The following is an 18,633-nucleotide window of genomic DNA, read 5'->3' on the forward strand; positions in this document are numbered from 1 at the left end:
GAGACACAATCTCTCCAATGCTATTTACTGCGTGCTTGGAAGAAGTCTTCAAGCTATTAAACTGGGAACGTTTAGGAGTAAGGATCGACGGCAAATACCTCAGTAACCTTCGGTTTGCCGACGACATTGTTCTATTCAGCAACCCTGCGGACGAGTTACAACAAATGATTGAGGACCTCAACAGGGAGAATGTAAGAGTGGGGCTGAAGATTAATATGCAGAAGACAAAGATAATGATAAATAACCGGGCAAGGGAACAAGAGTTCAAGATCGCAAGTCAGCCTCTAGAGTCTGTGAAGGAGTACGTTCACGTAGGTTGACTAATCACAGGGAACCCTGACCATGAGATGGAAATCCACAGAAGAGGCATAAAAATGGGTTAGATCGCATACGGCAGACGTCGTGAGCTCCTGATTGGGAGCTTACCGTTATCGTTGAAAAGGACAGTATACAGTCAGTGCATTTTACTGGTGCTGACATATGGCGCAAAGACTTAGAGAGTGACAAGGAAGCTTGAGAACAAGTTAAGCGACCACGCAAAGAGCGATGGAACGAAGAATGCTAGGCATAACTTTAAGAGACAGAAAGAGAGCGGTTTGGATCAGAGAGCAAAGGGGTATAGACGAAATTCTAATAAACATTAAGAAAAAAAATGGCGCTGGGCAGATCATGTAATGCGCAGATTAGATAACCATTGGACCCTGAGGGTGACGTAATGGGCACCAAGAGAAGGGAAGCGCAGTAGACGACGGCAGAAGACTAAGTGGTGTGACGAAATTAGGAAATTTGCGGGTGCTAGTTGGAATCGGTTGGCGTAGGACAGGGTTAATTGGAGATCGCACGGAGAGGCCTTCGTCCTGCAGTGGACATAAATGGGATGATGATGATGATGATGATGATGATGATGATGATGATGATGATGACGACGACGACGACGACGACGACGACGACGATGATTATGATGATGATGATGACGCATCCTGGCCAAAGTCGAGAAATTTTAACAGGGCAGCTCACTGGTTAAAACACGTTGGCGAGCTAGTTGGTTAGAATCCATGATAGATTGTATAAGCGCGACTGAACGAGAAAACTGACTGAACCAGAAAAGGTCGCCAAAGAACTAAAAAAAGTTGGTAGGACTTCTAAAAACCTTGTTGTGACTGAAACGGTAGGTAAATTTAGCGACTTTCTCACTAAGTTACCAAGACAATTGTGTATTAGCTTACGAGAACGCAAGAGCCGCCTTCACAAAATAATCGTAGCTAAGACGGAAGAAGTATGGAGCAAAAAACAAAATTGAAAAGAGTGAGTAGAAACACAACGCACTCAAGTCGCAAGTATGCCGAGCTACACCGCTTAGGCAAAGCCAAGCTAAGTCAACGGTTAGCACAGCCTTGCTATTGAGCAGAAATCTAGAACATGAAAACGTTCGACGCCGAATTCACAAAATTTTCGTCCATAAATACGACCTGTTATTAGCATTTCGCGTTCGCTAATGATATGTCCAGCTTGACAGGCATTCGCTCTTACGAACAATTCTAGCATCAGAGGTTCCCTGAGAATGCGTACGGCTGAACCCTTCATCATCTAGAGACCACAACGGAGTGTGAGCAGCGCGAACAAGGCAAAATGGACAGCAGGAAGTTTACAGACAAAAGTCATCACGTAACGAACGAGTCGCAGCATGTCTCCCATGTCTACCACTTTGTTGACTTCTACACTAAGGAAAGCAAATACTCTTCTCCAATTTCTGTTCTGAATCATTTACAGAAAGAAAGAGAGAAAGAAAGAAAGGTGTTGTGAAGAGCGGAGACTTGAACGATACAGCCATTTTGCTAACCAATTTCATACGAATATGTCTACCACTTGTTGACCTCTACACTAAGGAAAGCAAATACTCTTCCCCGATTTCTGTCCTTAATCAATTACAAAAAGAAATAAAGGCAGAAAGAAAGAAAAAAAGATTGATGTATTGAAGAGCGGAGTCTTGAACGATACAGCCACTTTGCTAACCAATTTTATGTGAATATGTCTACCACTTGTTGACCTCTACACTAAGGAAAGTAAATACTATTCCCCAATGTCTGTCCTGAATCGATTACAGAAAGAAAGAGAGAGAGAAAGAAAGAAAAAAGAAAGATGTTTTGAAGAGCGGAGACTTTAACGGTACAACTACTTTGCTAACCAATTTTATACGAATATGTCTACCACTTGTTGACCTCTACACTAAGGAAAGCAATACCCTTCCCTGATTTCTGTCCTGAATCAATTACAATAAGAAAGAAAGGCAGAAAGAAAGAAAAGAAGATTCATGTTTTCAAGAGCGGAGGCTTGAACGATACAGCCACTTTGCTAACCAATTTTATACGAATATGTCTACCACTTGTTGACCTCTACACTAAGGATAGCAAATACTCTTGCCAATTACTGTCGTGAATCAATTACAAAAATAAAGAAAGAAAGAAACAAAGAAAGACAGATGTCTTGAACAGAGGAGACTTGAACGATACAGCTACTTTGCTAACCAATTTCGCATGAATATGAAATGTACACACATCTCAGAACGTACATGCATGCGTGCTCACATTTTGACTGCTACACGCTTGTTCCCGTGCTTTGCAATGAGGTCACGACGAGCCACAGCTAACAGTCTTGCGCCTTGGGCGACGTGGCCGCGTTCGTGACGTCAAAAGAGAGCATATTCAGCATTCTTGAGCTGTCTATAACCGAGAAAACCGTAGATAACTATCGCAAGTTCCACGGATAAAGTGCAGCACATGCTCTGACTTTGGAGAAATTCAAGCGCTTCAACGTCGAACCGTTTCCTGTTTCTTCGAAATGTCTTTCAAAGAGGCTACAAGAAAGGAAAAGCTGAAGGACAAGCATCGCAAACACTCCACGCTTTAGCTTACGGGTACATGTACTTCCTTCACGACGAATACAAAGGGAGCTTGGAATTTTTTGCCATCTTACTAGAATTATCGTTTAGAATGGAGCATTGAATCAGTAGGAAGCTAAATAAATAAAGGCCCATAAAGCGGTTGACATGAGCATTCATTTTCCCGTGGTTGGTTTCAAAGCGATTCCAGTGAAATTAGCGCTTTACCTTGGTGTCAGAAGGAAATAATTAAATATAGGGGCGGTCGTTTCAAGAGCGCTGTGGCAGTGCCACAAAGGTCACGTAGAAAGCAACCAAGCGCTGCTTCTAACATGAGCGGTTCCACTGGTAATCAAGCTTTCAAGCTGGTTTTCATCCCTCTCGTACCAAGACCACCACGCTCACAAATGACCACCCGCTTTTGTTACTAGTAAGCATTGTGCTAAATACTCCAACGTGCATCACGGCCAGTCCATTTCTCTGGTCTGTACAATCAATGCTAAAGAAAGGAGAATGAGGCGGAGGGCATGGCTAAGATATATGGGCACAGTAGAGACTATAACACAGCGTCGGCTGCGGATGTATCATTCAATGCAACAAACAATGTGCAAAACGCCCCGATTTGCCGGGCCTTCACGCAAGTTCTGAGTTCACTCAGCAAGATTATTGGAATTTTATGAGCAGTGTCCATTCTGCCAATAACATTATAAACTAAAAAAATATTATACACAAACAAATACATGTACAAAATTACGTCTTTGTGACGTACTTTTAGCTCATGTCAGCCTCACACAAATATCCAAACAATGTATAATAAATATCCAGCAGAGCCATCTATGTAACATCTTTTCAACTTAGCAAAAAATGACATTTTAAAGACCATGTACGTTAATTTCACGTAAACTATAGCTATCTGAATCTCTTCAGGAGGTGCCGAATGTCCAAATGAAAGACAAAAATTGGAGGACGCTTAAGCTTCGCCTTCAAGAGTGGAACGCGACAGCGTTCCCGTCGACCCGCCAAGGGGTGTAAGACAATGGGCTACGGCGCAGCGACTACGCACCCCGCATCGGACGCGGTGAGCGTCGAGCAACGCAGCGTTCGGCGCGACAACGAAATGTGCGCCTGAGCAAGCGACGCACGCCTGAGCCTTAGAAACAGCTCGTTTCTAAGGCAACACCGCGTTCACTAGAGGCGCTTCTGTACCGCTTTGAAGCATCGAACTCGTGGCTCAGTGGTAGCGTCTCACACTCCGGAGACCCTGGTTCGATTCCCACCCAGCCCATCTTGCAAGTTGTTTTAACGCGACAGCGTTAAGGAGCTCGTGTCGCAGAAAAGCCGGTGTCGTCGGCGTCGGTGTCGGCGTCCGCGGCGTTGGCCGTGAGCGATAAATCACGGCAGGCACTTCATAAATAAAAAGCAACTTAAAAAGATGGGCTGGGCGGGAATCGAACCAGGGTCTCCGGAGTGTGAGACGGAGACGTTACCACTGAGCCACGAGTTCGATGCTTCAAAGCGGTACAAAAGCGCCTCTAGTGAACGCGGTGTTGCCTTAGAAACGAGCTGTTTCTAAGGCGTGCGTTGCTTGCTCAGGCGCACATTTCGTTGTCGCACCGAACGCTGCGTTGCTCGACGCTCACCGCGTCCGATGCGCGGCGCGTAGTCGCTGCGCCGTAGCCCATTGTCTTCCACCCCTTGGCGGGTCGACGGGAACGCTGTCGCGTTCCACTCTTGAAGGCGAAGCTTAAGCGTCCTCCAATTTTTTTATTCATGAAGTGCCTGCTGGGATTTATCGCTCACGGCCAACGCCGCCGACACCGGCTTTTCTGCGACACGAGCTCCTTAACGCTGTCGCGTTAAAATATGAAGGACATTTAAGCTTCGCCTTTAAGAGTGGAACCCGACTACGTTCAATGATCCCCGACTACTTCTCACGTTTCCCGGCAACTGCAGATTATGTAGCCATGATGTTTACCGGGAAACCCTGGCGGCGAACGCTATGCACGAAGGCGGGCTTTCTGGCAGAAACGCGGCCTCCTGCTCGGGCCCATCTTCGTAGGCTGTTTCGTCCTTTTAATATTTCGCTCTGAGAAGATTTAACATAAAAGGCGCGCGCTGTAGGTGTCTTGTTTCACGATATCTTTTAGTGGGCTGTCATTCCGAAAATTCCGAGGAATAAATTTTACAAGAATGTAAAACATGGTGTGGGCAACTTTAGTGATAGGAGGGTGTGGCAATATAACCCGCATGTCGAATAGCAAGGCGTGACATATACATGTACCTAAATGTGTACGGCAATTTTTCGCTCGCGGGACGCCAGCGCCGTACTGCGACACCGGATTTTCTGTGACGCGGGGGCCCTCAACGCTATCACGTTAACACATCTAATCGATATCCAGGCAATATTCGTAGTTTATAGAAAAAAAATGACACGCGGTACATCGGCGACCGTTAGATACGGCCGAAGAGCTCCAGAAAGATTGTGTCATTGTGCGAGCAAGCAAACGAAGTTCTCTAGCGATAAAGGAATCGGTCACGAAGTGGGTCTTGCCAGAGCAGGACTGCTGGTCACATGTCGTCACGCATGCTTCAGTGTTGCGTGATCCCGAGTGAATCCTTCTTCTGAAGAAAAACCGCGGAATTAAACTTATAAAGTTATCTGGAGATCACTAGAATCACGGGACATCTCACCACAAGAAAAATAAATTGTACTTTGGAGAAACAGTGCTTTGGAGGACGAGTATATAGAATTGGTTTCCTTGTCAACTTCAGTCCCGAGTTAAAACTACGTTGTGAAAAACATTTTTTTTGTGCGCTTTCGATGCAAAATAGAGCTTATGTTCGCAAATGTACGCTCAAAAAATATGTTTCTGTGTAATACGGTTTTATAGGTCACCTACTACAGCGAAGCTGCCAGCCTCTAGTTGGTCGGGATTTTTCTCGGCGCGTCCTTACGAAAAAAGAAGGTACCTTCAGCGATTAAAAAAAAAAAAGAACCTTCAGTTATTGAAGTGAAAAGTGCATACATTCTTTGTTATAACGCGTACAACATACATCCTTTGTTTTGTTGCATTAAAGAAAAATCTGCAGATCCTACTCATTGTGGGAATAGATGCAAGTGAAGCTTTGTATGCTGTTTGCTTTGATTGACGATAATTAGCGGCGATGTTGGCGACGTAGGTGTAATTTCTTCAGTGTTTAGACCAATACGAGAGTGGCGAGTTGATATTAAACGTTACCTTGCGTGCGCCACTGCTGTTTGTCAGCGTAGTCCACATAACACGCCGGGAGACGTGTTTGCTTGAGGCGTTGTTGTGTGTCATTGTTCATAGTCTCTGAGAGTGTTGAGCGTTATAATTGCTTCACATGGCGCAGCGCGTCGTGACAGAAGTGTTAAACTTTAATTGGTATACGGGGCTGTACGTAATTTAATTAATTATTATAATTGTATGTATACGCTGTATACATACGTCCGCGGGCTGCACATACGTTTCGCTGCGTAACGAAGACGCTCCTGCTCCGCACGACTCTTCTTTCGGGCCTGAGTGTCCTCGACGCCGAGTGCCCGCTTTGGAGCCATTTTGCTGGCGCGTGTTCACTTGCTCCTTCTGCATACGTGGCCAGCACGCTGTTGAGACGCCAGCTCCAAGCACTCTCTTCAGGCCACGAGCGATTGTAATGTTTGCGCTATCACAGCCAAGCACGCTACCTCCACAGCCCGGCACCTGAATTTTTGCCGCATAGGAAATGTGCTGCGCGTGTTGCACAGCAGGTGCAACACGCGCAATCCGTGAAACGCTACCGGCCGTGGCGGTGCTGGCCGGGATACGCGGAGCCGAGCGCCATCTGGTGGTGCTGCAAGAAACCCAGCGGCGCGCGCGGCAACACCACCGCAGCGGCAGCGCCCGAAAAGTCGAGAGAAGAAGCGACGAAAGCTTCGCTTTAACAAGCACAAGAGAAGCATCCGAAGCAGATAATTGATGATTAGGCGATCCTGATAGCAACGCGAAGCACGTAGCACGCCCCGCGTGCGTGTCCCGGCAAAGACTACGGTTCCGCAAGCTGCCGCGGCGACGGCAGCTTGCGACGTGGGGATTGACGTCACTAGCCGTTCATATATAAAAGAACCAGCCTAGCAACTGATTTCACTGCTGTTGCAGCACCGCTATATAAGGGTAGGCAACGCATAGTTGTCAAAAGAAGGGATGGAATCTGTCAATTGAACTTTGTTAAACAAGGACTTTTGGAAGGAACGCTCAGCGCGTGGTGAGGCATGAGACAAGCGACAAAAGATGGGATAGTGGTATGTAATGTCGAGTGGTATTACGCCACACTCATCACGTGATATGCAGTTAGATAAAATGTGGTCAATAAGCGTGCTTGAGCCGCCTGTGATACATCTTGTCGGCACTGTAAGCTGCTGTTCATAACCAAAGCCTGCAAAGCAATTCAAGTATTCGACGGCGTTATGATTGGATTCATCCAGAAGGTTAATGTTTATATCTCCCATAATAACAATGTTTTTTCTTTCGCAAGATATCTTATCTAGGCTTTCATATAAGGAAAGGGCAAATGCGAACAGCGGCAGCCTCCTGCATTCTGCCAAAATTACCATTACTTCTATCGCTACCAAAATCACCCTAAATCACCATTAATACCATTACTCCAAAGCAATAAAAGCATCGCATGCCCGCTCAGCAATTGTAGTGATGGTTTTCAACAGCTTCCCTGGACATCCACTTTCTTAAGGCCGGGCAAATCAACTTTATTAATGTACGTCGACACTAAAAAAAAGACTTTAAAAAAGGGGCTGAGGGGGCTTCGAATAGCGAAATTTCTGGATCGAATCGACTACGAATATTCGAGAAAAACGACCTCTAGATACCGCATAGAACAACTAATATTTCCTAATTTCTAAACAAGAGAGACATATAAGGTTTGCGTAGAGTCAATGGCGTCACTAAAGGAAAAGGGGGAATTAAGGGAGGCGAGGGGAGGCGCAGCTAGGCAGTGAAACGGAGGAGGAGGAGGAGGAGGAGGAGGAGGAGGAGGAGGAGGGGCGCAATGGCGAAGAATTGTAAGGCGCTGGGCGCCTTTCGCAGAGTGGAGCAGCGGCACCTTACGATGACTACAGAAAACAACAAAAAATGGAAATTTGTAGGACAGTGCCTTTAGCAATGTTTAATAACTTGGGGTGCTTTAGAAGTTAAAAGGAAATACACATCAGAGATGTCGCCCCTGAGAGGTATAGTTAAGAAGTTTCGAAGATGTACCCGCGTAGCGCTCGCTGTAACTGCTGCAAAAATATTTCGCCTCTGAGGTCGACTGCGCTAGCGGATAGTGTGAGATTAGCGTAAACTTGTGCTACAGTTTTCTTACGGAAGCTTCTTTAGTATACCACACGTTCTGCTGAGAAATGTGCTCTTTTTCGCCTTGTCGCCTAATAGTTCTGGCGCGTCTTCATTTTCCACTACTTGCCAATTTCTTCCTTCCGAGGTGCTTCTTTGAACTTCGCTTAAAAAAATGCGAATAATCTAGTCTTGTATGTACCTACGCGACTACGTACCGTAAGAAATAGGTCGAACGTTTTTTTTTCAAAAACATACGCTGCAAAAAGTCTACCCCGTTTTATATACCCGTCATTTTTACCGGTTTATACAGGGTTCTCTTTTCCTCTTTTTTATAGTTATAGTTTGGGGGATCGACCTATATTCTTGTGCGACCTATATTCCGGTTTTTGCGGTATGTAATTTGTACCACACGTGGCTATCCATACACAGCGCGTACAGTGTGCATACGCATTCCCATACGCATATCGCTACATCTATTTTCACATGCTCAAAATTCGCATTTCTTGTGCGTTATGTGTGCACGTTTACTTTCGTTATGCTAACCTGTACATTCGTCTGAGGAAAATTGTTTGCTCTGTTTATTTCTTGAAAATGGCTGTTCCTTTATTTTAATGCAAAAAATTTCACACTCCTGCTTTTATGTCTTTTAATACAAGATAAACACGCAAATGTGCGCTTTTGATGTGAGGTTGTGCTGAATCGGGAGTTGTGTCGTGCACTCGTTACTTTGGACATTTCAAAAATAAATAAAAATAATTAGTCGTTAGCTACAGAAGGAACACAATGCTCAAGCAAGCCGTGAGGATAACACTGTGTTTCGTTGGTTCAGAGAAGAGGGCGGGCCACCACCCTGGGTGCTGCTGACCCTAGTTACGCCACTGGTGGAGTGTCTTTTATAAAAACAGGCTTATTTATTTAATAAATACAAGTATTGCCGTTTTCCCGCTGTTTTTACACAAGAAGTGTTTGTGTGATAATTTGCACGATGTTGATACATTTCGCAACATATTAGGTTCATGTTATGTTGGTTTGAATGTTAATAAGGCGTTACCTTTAAGATTAAACAAATTATGTACATTGTTATTACTTTTGCGGAATACGATCTTACTGCAAGTGGGGTTAACTAGTGTCGCCATCTTCTCAGGCAGATGCTGCCGTGTCACCAGTGCACGCCTGCCTTGCCTACGACAACAAAATGCTGGTGTTAAAAATATAAAAAAACATCTTTCCGTTTAAAAAGAAATGACACAACTTTGATACGTATGTTACTACTACAATGCATTCCGAAGTATGCAGAAACGGTTTTTGGAGATTTCAAACCAGGCCACCGAGATGATCTGTAGCAACACTCTGAGCGATAGTTAAGGTATTTACAGAAATTATTGCGCGAACTGTTATGCGAAGTTTTTGAGGAATGTATCTTTAAACCATACAGTTTGCTAGTACGTGCCTCAACTTCAAACGTTTTCCTACCTCACCACTTTCTTACGATAAACAACAGAAGCTTTCCAGTTTAAACACACATTCTCGTGCTAGTATATACTGCTCGCTATACCAACGTATTGTGACGAGTAACATATTTGAATGATCAGAGCAACTCGTATACTTACTAAAACAGCCTTAGCACAAAGCAAGTCGACCCACATGCTACTCTAGGGAAAGAACCCAGGAACAGTTGCTGCGGAATAATAAAAGCCTCTCCATTTGACAGCGAAACTCGTGATAGGTAATAACAAGGCAATATAATCGCTTTCGTTCAGTCACAGATGCTCCCATTTTCTTTGGTTGAAATTAATGACGGTGATCTTTTTTTTAATTATGCAGGTGCAGTGTGCATATCGAAATATATGCCAAGCGCTAATCGAACGCTATAAAGTGTGTCCATTTCATTTCCGCATCTTTCGCGTAAAAGAAAGCTGGCGTGCTCGCGCGCATGTGCTACGCGATGTGTGTAGCACGTTTGTAGCACGTGTGCGCGTGCGCGCGTGTGCGTGTGTGTGCGTGTGTGTGCGTGTGTGTGTGCGTGCGTGCGCGTGTGTGCGTGTGTGTGCGTGTGTGTGCGTGCGTGTGTGTGTGTGTGTGTGTGTGTGTGTGTGTGTGTGTGTGTGTGTGTGTGTGTGTGTGTGTGTGTGTGTGTGTGTGTTTGTGTGTGCGTGTTTGCGTGTGTGCGTGCGTGCGCTACTCAGCAAGACAGCAGAAGCAGCATACAACGGCACCTGGAAGCCGCTGTCACAGAGGTCCGGGACAGTTCGAAGTGAAAGTTTCGCTTTAACGTGAGAGAGAAGGGAAGAAGGAAAGGCAGGTAGGTTAACCAGACTGAGTCCAGATTGCTACCCTATAAAGCGCGATATAGACTCACGTTTTCTCTCTCTCTTTCGTTTTAACGTAACCGCTGCATCACTTGGCATGGAAATCGACTGCCTCTAAGCGCGCTGACTAGGGTCGCACGCCAGCCGCAGCTTAACAGCTCTAAACTAAGGTAACTATATGAAATAAAGTATAGTACTAAAGGAGTGTGGTAACCATGGAGTTTCATACAATAATGGTGGTAACGGTTGCAAACTACGCGTCATTTCTGGAGGGATCCGCGACGACGCACCGGCCCCACCAAACACCGCGGCTCGCTCCTCCTAGCGGAAATTGAGAAATAAGTTTTCACTGTGTTAATGAACGACTACCACCGCAACAAATTTGCCAATAGAACAGTACGCGTTAAGAAATTGTTGCTGCTGTGGAAAGCAAGTCGTCATCGTTTAACAATTGTATACCTAGGTATATTTATCTGTCCCCTTCTCCCTGTATGATGTGTAGCGAGCCATGGAAGCATGTCCTTCTGCTTTTCCGCTTCCGCTTCCACTTTTCTAACACTGGAGTGCTCTCTCTCTTCTCTCTCTCTCTCTCTCTTTCTCGTAAGTCATTCAAGTCGGATCCGGAAATCCAGCACGGGTTGTGCTCTTGCAGTGTAATAACTCGGTGCCAAAATATACATTTTAGCAGTATTTAGTGTTTAGTCTTTTAGTAGTATCTAAGACTATTGAAGGGAGCATTAGGTAACACTAAATAGGCACATTGCTTGATCGCGTAACTCGCAGTTCTTGTACACCCGCCCTTAGCTGCAATGGTGTTGCGCTGCTAAGCACGAGGTCGCGGGATCAAATCCCTGCCGCGGCGGCCGCATGTCGATGGGGACGAAATGCAAAAACTCCCGTGTCCCGTGCAATGGGGACACGTTAAAAAATACCCTGGCAGTCAAAATTAATCAGGAGTCCCCCATGACGGCGTGCCACATAATCAAATCATGATCTTGGCAGGTAAAACCCCATAATTCAATTCAGTTCATGGTCACACGACAACGTATCTCACGGGAACTGACTACGACTTGCGGGAAGTTTTCTTTTTTTTTTTCAGCTGTCGTTAAATTTACAATCGGGTCAAATGCTCCGCGCAAGCGCACCCTCGTGTCACGAGTTCCCACAGCTGTTGCAAAATTGTGCCGAACTCATAATGAAGACAGACATATAGAACGATCCGAATACGGCCCCGGTTACCGCTCCGTGGACTGATCCTAACTCCCGGTATTTTAATTACGACAAAAACTCTAGCCCTTACACCCTGCTGTCGAAACGCTCCAGTGTAGGAACCGCGCCGAGCCATGCATATTCCGCCAGACCGATGTCAAGACGCTTTAATACGCCGCCGCTGTCTCAAAGGATGTCAATATGTCACTAATCCTTAGCTAGTTGAAGGGTAACTATGATAGTCAGCAATTTGGTTTTATTACTAAAGCAATTATATGGGCATTCGAAGCGCATTTCTGCCGTCGGCGTCGCGTGAGGTTCCGTATAAAGTCCAAGGGAGATAAAATCGTCGCTGCGCGACGTATGCTGCATGTGCGAGTGCAAGAGTGCGAGGTTATAGTCCGGGCGGGGCGGGCGGCCGAAGGTCAGTTCGCTCGCTGCCGCTGCCGCGCTTTCTCTACTCCAGCGTTGTGGCAGCGAGTTTCCGTGGTCATCGAGTGAGATGTGTTCATGTTTGGTTTTGAGCGCGTGACATCACGCTTGTTAAGTTAGTTAGTATGCCTATGTACACAAGCTTATGCGGCCGATAAAACTGCTATCCTTGCTTTGTATACCTGTCCAATAATTTACTATCGCAATGTATGCTTCGCCTTTCAGGTGAAACTGCGGCTTGTTTTTCTTAAAAATCCAAGGTCCTCTTTGCTGGCTTCATGCGAATTTGGCGCATCTGGAATCTGGCAATTTCTGCATGTAACCGCTTACCAAAACCGGCAATTTCGTTACGTTGAAATGTTGCAAGAATCTGAAAGACGTACCAAAATCTAGGCCTCAATGACACAAGAAGCGAGAATTAGTCGCACAGTAGGTAAAATTAACAATGATGGGGGGGGGGGGGTGTAATTTGCGGCAATATAGTTGAAAAATAACCACATTGCATCATAGGCTACAATAACTCAGGGAGCAGCCCACCTGGCGTCCTCGTCAAAAAATGAATGGTCAACCAAATGCCGACGGTAAATAAGAGAAGATAACTGGGCGTCAAGTACGATACGAATAAGATAGGAAATGAGTGAATTATGAACATGAAACGGAGACAGGAAAGAGAGATATATTCAACTTTTAACCACCGAATCATTCAACCATGTACATCGAATTCGGCGTCCTTTAGCGTCTACACTTGACTGACGCTTTCTTTGTTTATTTTTTACCCTGACAAATCGACAAATCTCCTTAGCTCTCAAGTTGAGGACGCACGGAAGCGAGGGAAAAATATTATACAAGAGAAGCGGTGTTAAAGAGACACTAAAGGAAAATAATAACTTGAGCTATATTGAGAGATTACGCTTCTGTAATAACGACCTCGTCATTCATTGCGGAAACAGAGCTCTCTCTAGAGGGAACTCTGGCGTTGCGATCGCTTGACTACCATAGGGGCATGTGTTAGTACATGAACAGATGTGTTTAACCTTCGTGGTTGCGGCTTCAGGCGTTCTTCTGGCCTTATTTATTACGATCTATCTTTCTAAATTTCTAAGCAACCTTACGAGACACAGTGAGGCAATATATACGGCTCTGCGCATCTGAATATTCGATGCCACTTGTTACGTTTATTGTGAAGTACGCCGTTGGAAACGATCAATTCACAAAAATCCGGATGTTGTTTGAAGCCAGAAGAACGAAGACCCATGTAGGGTGCCTTTGACGAATTTGTTGGGTCCCAAAAGTGTATAGTTTGCTATTGTATACGTTACTTAGGTTAAATAAACTTTCAACTTTCCACTTTCCACTTTCAACTTTCAGGGCGAATTCAAGTACTTTATATACATGGCCGCTCGATAAAAGCGCTATTGCACGTGCTTGCGTGCGTGCGTGCGTGTGCGTGTGCGCGCGCGCATGCGTGAGTGGCCTTCGTCGTCTTTATGCGGACAAATTCTCTTCATATGTGTTGTCTTCTTTTCTACACTTTCCCCATCCCCACGTAGTGCAGAGCAGCGAAACGGATAGTTGAATATATCAGCTCTATCAGCTACATCACTCAAAAACGGCTCCGGAAGGGAATACTAACTACCCTGCTCCTCCAATACGATTATCACGGATAATTTATTATATGATTGTACTCCCACACGTTACTAGAACACAATTTTTCTAGAAATGTTTCCTTTTTTTTTAGCCTGCTGAGCTTTGGAATTCTCTGCCTGAATTTGTTGTTGAGTTTAATACTGTAGCGTCGTATGAAGAGTGCTTGCAAATCACTTTGTGCAACGCCTCTGACTGCAGTGTTGTAGGATAAAACGAAACAAAAATAAATTATCTAGTTAACCTCCTCGCCTCTCATTTATTCCCCCCCCTCTCTGTCTCCTCTCTCTCTATGGCTCTGGCTTTGCCCACCTTCACATCTCGTTCCCTTCCCCTTCAGGGCCTCGGTGCCGGCAGTGGAGAAGGGGGAGAGTACGCCGAGACGACGCTCACCGAGGGCGCCAACGGCCTGGCCCCGCAGAGAAGCGTCGACGTGGTCGACGAGTTCGGGGGTCGGGAAGGCGAGAAGATCTCCGAGTGGCAGGCGGGATGGAACGTCACCAACGCCATCCAGGTATGCACAACGCGCGCCCGCGACGTGCGTCTGCTTGATCACGTGACGATTTGCGTTCGGAGCCGTGGGTTAAACGTGTACGTCAAATTCGGGTGGTCGATCGGATCGTCCGAGTCGGATCGCAAGACGCTCTAGATCCGAGCGTCTCGTGGCCTTTGAGATTTGCGCGCACATATCTGGGTGGCCATGGCCGCTCTATGAGAGGTAAAAACGCTTGAAAAGGTTTTTTTTTTTAGTTTTCGCGTAACTGAATTATGTTTTCTCGTGCACCAAATTACAATCCGACGCTATAGCGCCTGTAGGTTGTGTGTAAGTCGTACTTTACGATCTCTCTGCGTATTTTACCTTTAGAAATTCACTTAGTTCAGTAACTTCCTTACACTACATGGAGGGAATGCGTGGTTGGGTATGCCTGGTACGAAATTATTTTTGCCGACACTACGCCCGACGCTGGACGCCGGACACGGAACGTCGTCGCCTGGTTCTCGGCGACACAGGGCAGTTACCGCTGCCGCGTGAGAAACCGACCTCCACGCGGGGCGAAAGTATCGATCTGCAGAAGCAACTTTCATTCACAACTGAAATTTGTACATTGTAAGCGAACGCAGATTCCAGAAGCTCCAAACCAATGAGGAAATTATTAACCATCACGATCTGGTCGCACGGAACTTGACTCCTATCACGTCCGATATGACGGTGCACATTTTTTTGTGTCCTGTAGAAAGTTGAGTAAAATATTTGTATTTCACTTACGGTATTAGAAGTAAAGACACACAGAATCTTAAACTGGCTACACGCGTCTGCATGAACAGGAAGTAGACTAAAATTTCTCTTATCATTTGAACTACATGCCCAATGAGGCAGCACGCTTTTCTTAATTTTGTATGCAAATTATATAGCGCTTCCAAAAGCATATAAGCTGCCTGTCATCATACCATACAGAAAAGCAGGGCGAGTATTAAACGCTATTTTGACAAAACAGCAATGCAATATGAACCAACCATCCATACACACGCGCGCGCACACAGACATAAAAATACTTGACACTTTGCATCGCAAGGGGGCTTACCACTTAGTACTTAATTAACATACCCTATACTTCCATTACTGGTATTATTAAGGACATTTTGTTGCCAAAACAAATAGCATTGCGCTTCGTCTGTGATACAGGTGCTCGAAGATATGCACAAACCGAAGCTGGAGCATAAAGCAAGGTAACTGGGCAATACAAACAAACACGCACTCAAGTCCTTCAGTACAAGTATTTCACCGGCAGCAGACAGGCTGCCGTCATGGCGAATGATTCGGGCGGCAGTGCACTTATGTCAGTCCACTTAGGCTTGTGCAGAACTGGTTTACTCATGCAAAATGAACACACAGTGGCAAATTACGTGTGCTTACCTGCTGTCATTAGGAAACCTGAAAATGTTCGCAGAACTGGAAATCTCGGTGTTAGGAGCATCAGAGCCGCGCAAGACATGCGACGCTCCGAATCAGCCATCTTCGTCTAATGCTTGGTTGACCTGGTATCCTGCGCATTCCGTTCCTTGCGCGCTTGATCAACCGTCTGTGTCTTATCTTTCCCATCTTCACACTTGGCACGACCACCGAAGCGGATGACGGAGCGCGATCCGACTTGTGATATCGACGAACGAGTGGCAAGGGCGAGCTGATTGCAACCACGACGGACGCACGAAGTCAATCACTTCGCGCGCGTCGTCCGATTTCGAATTCACCAAAAAGAGAAATAAAAAAAATAACTGAACAGAAAGAAGAGTTTGCCGTTCACTCAAATTTATTTATTTCGGAAAACTTGTTAATGACAAGAAATGTGCGCATCCAGCTCTCCAGCTCGTTCCACCAGATCTTCGGATGCCCGGCAACCGCTCGGGGCGCGCATCTTCCTTGAAACCGAAACTACCACTCGCCTTCCGGGGGTCGGCTCTGGCGCGTGACAGGACATGTTTATAGTGTACTATACACATGTGGGGCGCGCCTGACTGGCCGTAGAGAAGCAGTCGAGATTGGAATGCATCATGTAACCGCGCAAACGACAACGGACGAGCAAAGAAACACACAGGACAGGCGCGGATTTACTTCAACTGAGACTTACTCCGGGAAAGCCCACATTTATACATGTATCATAATCACACTTGATATATCATCGGACAACCATGACTCAACATTTGCATGCGGGCGTGAGTGGCACAAATTTGCACGTAAATAATTGAACTCTTTATCACTCAGTGACACTGAGTGATAAAGTGCCTGTCCTGTGTGTTTCTTTCCTCGTCCGTTGTCGCTTGCGCGGTTACAGGATGCATTCCAATATCGACCACCAACTAGCCCGCCTCTCCCTGTTAAATATGTTACAGTTGAGAATAGCAGTATACCTGAGAGTATTGGGGAAGGGGGGAAGAGCAGGGAAGAGATTGATGCGGCCGTATCCGTTACAGGCATAGGCGGTGGTATTTATTTATTTATTTATTTATTTATTTATTTATTTATTTATTTATTTATTGAGTACCTACATCGCCTTGGAAGGCATTACAGCAGGGGGTAGATACTGTTATAATTGGGGGTTCAATCCCATCGCTCGTGATCCGTTGTCAAGATTGGAGTCGGGCATGAATTAGAAGGTAGCTGGCCCATGCCGTCGTCCAACTTATCCACGCTGAGGACGCTGATGAAAGGAAGGACTGCTTCTCATCGAGAACGACGAATATGGGTTTACTTACAGTATTTATATCAGTCTAACATGACTGTTTGAGAAAGTACATCAGTCTAACATGACTGCTTGAGAGAGAGTGTCCTGAGCAGCCACACCACAGCGGTTTTTAATCACTCGCTCCTTCCCCGATACCCAGGCGGCGGAAACGGCCGTCCAAGCACCGTAGCCGAGTTGACCAGGCTTAGTAGGGGAGACGAAGCACCGTAGGGGCATTTATTCCCCGAACTGCAGCGCGCCCGCCAGCCGCCCATTGTCTGGCGTCTTGGTCGGTGCGTGGGAAGGGGTGTCAGTAGATGTTCCCGCGGCTCAGTAACAATAGTTGGTCCGCCGAGCCCGTTTGGTTACAATGGCGACTTCGCCAAACTCCGCTCCAGCGACGGAGAATTGAGGACGAACGCATTGTTGTTCACACACAGTCGGCTTAGTCACGCCAAGGCTAGAGGTGTGCGGCGACGCTCCCGGAATGTTGCCTCCGCAGTCACAATTGGTTGGCAAAACTTGCACTGCAGCTGGCCGTTCTTAACAATACATATCTTCATCAATTGTCACTCGTTTCAACACACAAAGTGCGGTGAATGTTTCCATTACATTGTATACCTAGAATATCTGACGGGAGAGCATTCCACTTCCTCGTGGTCCCATAAAAAAATTCATAACGCAATGTGGCACCCTTAAAAGGAAATTCATGAAGCTTCAAGCCATTGTCCCATCTACGCGAGATACACGACAGTAATGTAACATATTTGGTCCTGTCAATGCCTGTTTTAGAATGCTAAACAATGTGAAAGAATTTGAGTCTGAGGCCCTTTCTTCTGTACTTTAGATCCTGCCAATGAAGTCTGCGCTTGCATTCGGCGATAGTGAGGTTCTTGTCATAATTCCCCAAAACGAATCGAACCGCCCTATTCTGATTTTCTTTCAAGTAAATCGACTAACTGACACGTATAAGGATCCCAGTAGACAGACACGTACTCAAGTACCAAACGTACGTGAGCGAAATACAGCCGTTCTTTCAATTTACTAGGTGATTGGTCAAAATTTCGACGTAGGAAGCCCAATTTTCGTGCCGCCTTCCTTCGTACATGCCTGTTCCACCTTAAATCCGAAGTAAACAAAACTCTCAAGTATTTGCATTCCGTAACCTTGCATAGAGTAACGCTATTTAATTTGTACTCATGTGCCTTGAATGAATGTTTCCTTGTAAAGGTGATGCTTAAACATTTTGAAACGTTAAGCGACATTTTCCATTTCGCACACCAAGTTGAAATTTTATCTAAATCGCTCTGAAGTGCATAAAAACCACAGTCACTGCCAATAACCCTATACACTATGCTGTCGTCCGCAAACATCCTGAAAGATGACGTAATACCTCTAGTGATGTCATTTATATATAATAAAAATAACAAAGGCCCCAAGACAGAGCCTTGGGGTATTCCAGAGGTCACTGCAGATAGGGAAATTTCGAGGAAGAGAGGAAAAAAAACATTAAGGTGTTGCATACAAAAATGCTACAATCAAAAGCGTGGGTAGCATACCTAATTAACTCAAGCACGCTGGTTGACTAT

The 18,633-nt window shown here is 45.6% G+C and overlaps 1 protein-coding gene and 1 long non-coding RNA gene across 2 annotated transcripts in view; one reads left to right on the top strand and one right to left on the bottom strand.

The window, feature by feature from the left end:
- Positions 1-15,856, bottom strand: part of LOC142557018 (uncharacterized) — a 202,683-nt gene extending 186,827 nt beyond the window's left edge. Inside the window, exon 1 of the long non-coding RNA XR_012822695.1 lies at positions 15,739-15,856. This is a non-coding gene — a long non-coding RNA (uncharacterized LOC142557018). The remainder of the gene's footprint in view (positions 1-15,738) is intronic.
- Positions 1-18,633, top strand: part of VGAT (vesicular GABA transporter) — a 41,358-nt gene that overhangs the window by 7,592 nt on the left and 15,133 nt on the right. Inside the window, exon 3 of the mRNA XM_075668552.1 lies at positions 14,164-14,337. Within this exon, the coding sequence (XP_075524667.1) occupies positions 14,164-14,337 (174 nt within the window). The remainder of the gene's footprint in view (positions 1-14,163; positions 14,338-18,633) is intronic.

Source organism: Dermacentor variabilis, chromosome 9, assembly GCF_050947875.1.
Source record: "Dermacentor variabilis isolate Ectoservices chromosome 9, ASM5094787v1, whole genome shotgun sequence".
NCBI classification, from domain to species: domain Eukaryota; kingdom Metazoa; phylum Arthropoda; class Arachnida; order Ixodida; family Ixodidae; genus Dermacentor; species Dermacentor variabilis.